Raw genomic sequence first — 6,140 nt, forward strand, 5'->3', positions numbered from 1 at the left:
TCTCCAGGAGAGGCGAGGCCTCAGCTCTAGGCCCTGAGCCTCAGTTTCCCCTCTGTCACTTTGATGGGTTGGAGTTGCCAACACAGCAGACCGTCCTGTCTTTAAGAGAGTGGCCGCCTTTGGGTGGCCTGAGGAATGAGGCTGCCGGCCCTGCAGGAGAAACCCACAGTGGGGAGCGGCTTGGGCCCCGCACAGCAGGGCCACCCCGGGGGCGAGGTGCGGGCCCCCCAGGGCAGCAGCCTGAGGGCCTACGACCCGCCTGCTCCCACACTGGCCGCTGAGCACAAACACGGGGGTGGGGGGAGTCCCTGGGGGTCAGGACACCACTGAGTCGCCCCGGCTTCGGCCCCACTGCGGGGCAGGGCTCAGGCTGGCTCTTTCTCCTCAGGAACAAGGTCTACGCCCGGAAGACCAAGCCCTTCTCCTTCTACCTGGACCTCAAGTGGCTGGCCAACATGTGGGGCTGCGACGGCAAGCCCAGGGTGTAAGGGCCGGGCCGGGGCGTGGGGACGGCCTCGCCCTGCACCGCAGCGGCTCAGCCCTACACACGGGGCCCTGAGCCCCCTTCCTGCCCCCACACCCCGCCAGCGGCCATCCAGGGCCTCACCCTGCGGCCCCTATTCCAAACCTGGCGGGGAGGCTCAGATGAAGGGCACAGCCCCCACCGACCCTTCCACCAACCCTGTCCTCCTCGGAATCCCAGAGCACCCTCGGGCACCGGGACCTGGTCCTGCCTCAACTTCCTGTCCTTGGGCCTCAGTTTACCCTGCTCTCAAAGGCGAGGGTGAGACAGGGGTTCCCTGGGGTGACCTTGGCCATAAACCCAAGGCCCGTTATGTTACACGTGGGGACAACGCACCCGGAATTGTGCCCTAGCCCAGGGGCACAGAGGGTCCAGTGCTGGCTTCTCAGGGATGCTGGGCCTCAGTGGGAGGTGGCAGCGCTGTGTCTCTGTCCTGCCGGCCTCCCACGTCGCACTGGCCAGGGCCCCTGCTCTGGCCTTGCTCTCCCCAGCGGACCCCGCTGCCTTCCAGCTGCGCGTCCGTAACCCAGAGGCTGGACGGGGCCCCGAGGAGGAGGCCGCCCGTGTCGGACAGCCCGTGCTGCTGGGGCCGGGACAGGTGCAGCTGCCCCTCCCTGCATGGTGCTGGATCGAGCCCCTCCTGTCCTCCAGGTACCACCACACGACCCCCATCGTCAGCCTCTACAGCCTGAGAGAGAGCCTGGCGCTCATCGCCGAGCAGGTGCGTGGAGGGTGGGGCAGAGGGCAGCCTGGTGGAGGCGCCTGGCGCAGGGGCTCTGCGCTCTGTGGGAGGCGCTGGGGCTGGCTCGTCTCCAGGAGGCCACCCTGCCAAGGTCCCTCGGGCCATTCCAGGGTGGTGGCACGGGGGCTCCTAAGACGGTGAGTAGCCGAGGTTGGTTTGCCGATGGGCCCGGCCTGCAGGGAAGGAGAAGTCCACGGTGCCCAGAGCGAGAGGCGACACCAGACAGGGGCGGGGCTAGGCTCCTGCGCTCAGAGCGCTGGCTGTGACAGGGCCGGGGGACAGGCCCCCGGAACAGGTGCACTGCTGGGAGCAGGTGTGGACACTCCCGGACCCACCGTTGCACAGGAGGGCAGGTGAGGCCCAGTGCACAGGAGGTGCGGGAGGAGGGAGACTCCGGGAGGAGGGGCAGTCACCAGCCTGCAGCCGGTGGGCAGGTGAGGCGTTGGCGCGGTCCTGCAGGCTTGCGCAGCTTCCAGGGCGGAGCGGGAGCCAGGCAGGGGCAACCGGCTGTGACCAGGGGGCAGTTTTACCCACTGCAACACACACACTCTCGGGACACAGGACAGGAAACGGGAGGTGGCACCGTCCACTTCCATCTGGGTCCTGATGTCCCCCAGGACCAGTCACCAGCCCAGAGGCCAGGAAGGTCCCTGGGGGTGGGCTCTGGGACCCTGGTGGGGTATGGACCGTGGGGAAGACGCAGGGAAGACAGGAGCATGGTGTTCGCAGCAGAGCGCAGCCGCTGCTCCGGCAGACAGGCCAGGTGGCCACGGGAGCTGGGCACTGGGCGGGGAGCGGGGAGAGGGCCACCGGCCCCGAGAGCCCCAGGGTTGGAAAGACCAGCCTTCACCTGCCCAGTGCTGAGGCAGGAGCAGTTTTGGGGAGGGGGCTAGCGCGGGGCCGGGGTGGAGGGTGCAGCCCCGCGGGGATGGAGGGCCTGGACTCTGGTGCCTGCGCCTGGTTCTGATCTGCCCCAGCCCGGGTGGCCCAGCAGCCCCCGCCTCCCACACCAGCGCCCAGCTCCCGCACGGTGCTCACTGCCTCTGCCTGGGGATAACCAGGGCCCCAAGCTGGGGGCTGCCCCGTCCATGCCTGCAGAGGGAGGGGTTCTCACCCTGCCCTGCCCCTGCCAGTGGCCACCCGGACCCGCTCTCCCACGCAGGGCCTGGAGAACAGCTGGCGGCAGCACCGGGAGGTCACGGCGTACCTGCACGGACGCCTGCAGGGGCTGGGGCTGCAGCTCTTCGTAAGGGACTCGGTAAGGGACCCTGCACCCACAGGGGTGGGGGCTGGGGGGCTCTTTCCCACCCGCCTTGGGACAGACTCGTAGAGGCACCCTGCAGTCCCAGGTGGCTCGGTCACCGCGGGGACAGGCGAGTGAGGCCTCCCTGGACCCCTCTGGAGCCCGGCCAGGGCGGCTCAGGCTGGGCAGGTGACCCCGGCCAGGACCCACCCTGAGGGCCCCCACCGGGCATCTGGCCCCAGGACTGAGCCGGACCCCTCCCGCAGGCAATCCGGCTGCCCACGGTCACCACCGTGGCCGTTCCCGCTGGCTACGACTGGAGGGACATCGTCAGCTACGTCATGGACCACTTCGGCATTGAGATCACGGGCGGCCTCGGGCCCTCTGTGGGGAAGGTGAGAGGGGGCTCCCGGGCCGGGGCCGCCTGCAGCTCCCCAGAATCTCGCCGCCCCACGCCGCGCACACCTGTGCACCAAGTCCAGGGCAAGGCCGGTCCCGGAGGGCCCAGGATGGCAGGGGCGTCCAGAAAAGGGCACAGCCCCCTGGGGGGGTGCGGGCGACCTGTACCCTCCTGTCCTGCTCCCACCCCGGCTTGGTGAGGTACCCGGGCGCAGCTGTTACAACTCCACTCAGAGCGTCCTTCCTGCCCTCTGAGTGGGGCCAGAGAGCCGGGCTGGAAACCCCACGCCTGGGTCCAGCTGTGTCTGAGCGATCCCGCTGCCACCCCGGGCCTCCCCTCACCAGCGCTGGCCGGGGTCTGCGGGGGCCTCCTCTCTCCCCGTGTGACCCGGACGAGGATCCAGGCTCCTCCATGTGCGCTGGGTGGGCGGTCCCAAGGGGTGAGCCCACCCCGGCTCTGACGGCCCTCGGTCAGGGCCGGGGGGCCCCTGTTGGAGGCTGACGTCTGCACCCCGGCCTGCGCCCCCAGGTGCTGCGCATCGGCCTGCTGGGCTACAACGCCACCCGGGAGAACGTGGACCGCGTGATGGAGGCCTTGAAGGAGGCCCTGCAGCGCTGCCCCAAGAAGAAGCTGTGACCCCCACTGGCCCACGCCCGGCCCACGCCGGCTGCAGGGGCCCAAGAGGACCCAGGAGCAAACAGACTCTGCGTGGCCAGTGGGCCTGGGGACAGCAAAGCCGCTGACCCAGCCCAGGGCAGGCGGCGCCCGGGGACAGGAAGCAGGGACAGGACCCGGCAGCCTCCCTGCCCAGGCAGCCCTTCTCCCTCCACACGGGGCCTCTTGGGGACAGGCCACTGGGGCTCGGGACCCCGGTGCCTTCCACACGAGCTGCAGGCCACACAGGCCACGCCTTCTGGCACATTCAATAAAGAGCCGTCATCACCTGCCTCGCTGCGGGGGTGGCTGTCTGACAGGGGTGCTAGGTTGGGGAGGCACCCCTGCTCCCTGTACTGGCCTCGTGGACACCGGGGCTCCTGTCCCAGAGCCCATGAGGCAGACCCTCTTCTGGGGCCTCGCCGGGGGTTGGGGGGGACACTGTCACACAGTCTGGTCCTGGATGTCACACCCCAAACACATCCACACACGCCACCCCCAGGTGGGCCCACACAGCCCCGCGGCCACGGCGCCCGCAGATGTGCGGCTGTGCGTGTCCCAAGCCCCACTCCCGCCTCTGCCCACAGCCACCGTGATCACACTGACGGGACCACACGGACCCTCACGGCACAGGGGGGCGCCGTGACCGGCACAGGGGCGGCAGGGGCGGGAGCCCCGAGGGCAGAGCGGGGTGGGGGTGGGGGCTCATGAGAGGAGCTGGGAGCTCGGGAGCTGGGACACGTGGGACCCCAGGTCATGGTCCAGAGAGCGGCCCTGGCTCGGTCTGGTTTCCCCAGCAGCAGATACCGAGACCAGAATTCAAGCACAAGCAGCTTATTTGGGAGGTGACCCTAGAACCATCTGGCGGAAGGTCCCCTGCGTGTCCATCCAGCCGAGACCAGCCGCACCCACCCCCATCTGGTTTCTGCCACCACCGGTCGGCTCCGCCTGCCTGGGCTTCTTGTCCGTGGCACACGCGGCACATTGCCCGCCGCACCTGCTGCTCTCACCTGACACTTTGCAGTCCACACGCGTTGTGGGGACTTGTTTGTCTTTGCTGAGCGCTGTCCCGTCACGTGGCCACGTCGTCCGCTGCGGATGGCCGTCTGGGTGACTGGCAGCCTGGGGCCGTTAGCAACAGGGCTGCGATGAGCGCGCTTACCCAGGGCTCCGTGTGGCGCACGTTTCCTCTTCCTGGGTAAGAAAGTGGGAGTGGAACTCAGGGTCGGAGGACAGGCTCGACTTCACAGGCGACGCCACAGAATTCCCCGAAGGGGTTGCCGCATCTCCATTCCCACGGCCACGAACGAGAGTGCCACGCGCCCCCCTGCCACGTTTGGTGGTGTTTTCTGTGGAGCATCTTTCATGTGCCACCGGCCGTTTGTGTGTCTTCTTTGAGAAGTCTCGGTTCAGATATTTTGCTCACATTATTTGGATTTTGATCTCTTTATTGTTGATTTGTGCCAGTTACTTTGACATATTCTAGATACTTTCAGATGTGTGTGGCGCGGCTGTTCTCTCCGACTCTGTGGCTGGCCTATTCGTTTTTTAATAGCGTCTCTCAAAGGGCAGGCATTTGTACTTCTGGCAAAGTCCTATTTAACTACGTGTTTTTCTTTGGGATCCGTTTGTATCTTATCTAAGAAACTTTGCCTACTTTGATTCCTGTTTCTTCTAGAAACTTCATGGTGTCAGCGTTTGCGTTTAGGTCTAGGATACATCTCATGCTAATTTGTGCATGGGATGGAAAAGAGGTCAAAGCTCATTTTTACGCACACTGATATCCAGTTGTTTCAGCAACGTTTGGTCAGCAGACCCTCCTTGCCACGACTAACTGACCCGACAGCTTGGTCACAGGCAATAGACTGCACACAGTGGGTCCACGTCGGGCCTCGCTGCTGCGTCGTGGCTGCTTGTCTGTCCTTGCGTCAACCCCAGGCTGCTGGAAATGCTGCCGGTGGCTTTACGGTACGTCTCGAAGTCGAATGGTGCAGATCCTCCGGTTTCGTTCTCCCCTTTAAAGATGCTTTCCTGTCCTAAATCCTTTGAATTTCATATGGACTTTAGACTCGTCTTGTCTGTTTCTCCAGAATAACTTGCTGGAATTGTGGTGGGAACCGCACCAACTCCATGTAGCAAGTTAAGAACGAGGAAGTCATAATTTCCAATTCATAAACATGAATTTGATCTTTTTAAATTACTCTCAGCACTATTTCTAGTTTTCAGTGTAGAGGTCATGCATATCTTTATCAGATCCAGTCCTAGGTGTTTGATATTTTTGATGCTATTATAAACGGTATTTTTAAAATTTCATTTCTGATTGTTTATTTTTAATATATAGTACAGTTATTTATCTATTTATTTATTTATTTTGCGACAGAGTCTCACTCTTTTTGCCCGGGCTAGGGTGAGTGCCGTGGCGTCCGCCTAGCTCACAGCAACCTCACACTCCTGGGCTCAAGCGATCCTCCTGCCTCAGCCTCCTGGGTAGCTGGGACTACAGGCACGCACCACCATGCCCGGCTAATTTTTTCTATATATTTTTAGTTGTCCAATTAATTTCTTTCTATTTTTAGTA

The 6,140-nt window shown here is 63.8% G+C and overlaps 1 protein-coding gene across 1 annotated transcript in view; it reads left to right on the forward strand.

Moving 5' to 3' along the window:
- Window positions 1-3,856, forward strand: part of AGXT (alanine-glyoxylate aminotransferase) — an 8,377-nt gene extending 4,521 nt beyond the window's left edge. Inside the window, exons 7-11 of the mRNA XM_012662427.1 lie at window positions 389-484; window positions 1,175-1,244; window positions 2,428-2,523; window positions 2,775-2,903; window positions 3,437-3,856. Of these exons, the coding sequence (XP_012517881.1) occupies window positions 389-484; window positions 1,175-1,244; window positions 2,428-2,523; window positions 2,775-2,903; window positions 3,437-3,544 (499 nt within the window). The 3' untranslated portion in view covers window positions 3,545-3,856. The remainder of the gene's footprint in view (window positions 1-388; window positions 485-1,174; window positions 1,245-2,427; window positions 2,524-2,774; window positions 2,904-3,436) is intronic.
- Window positions 3,857-6,140: the final 2,284 nt, after the last annotated feature.

Source organism: Propithecus coquereli, unplaced genomic scaffold (assembly GCF_000956105.1).
Source record: "Propithecus coquereli isolate 6110/MARCELLA unplaced genomic scaffold, Pcoq_1.0 Scaffold763, whole genome shotgun sequence".
Lineage (NCBI taxonomy): Eukaryota > Metazoa > Chordata > Mammalia > Primates > Indriidae > Propithecus > Propithecus coquereli.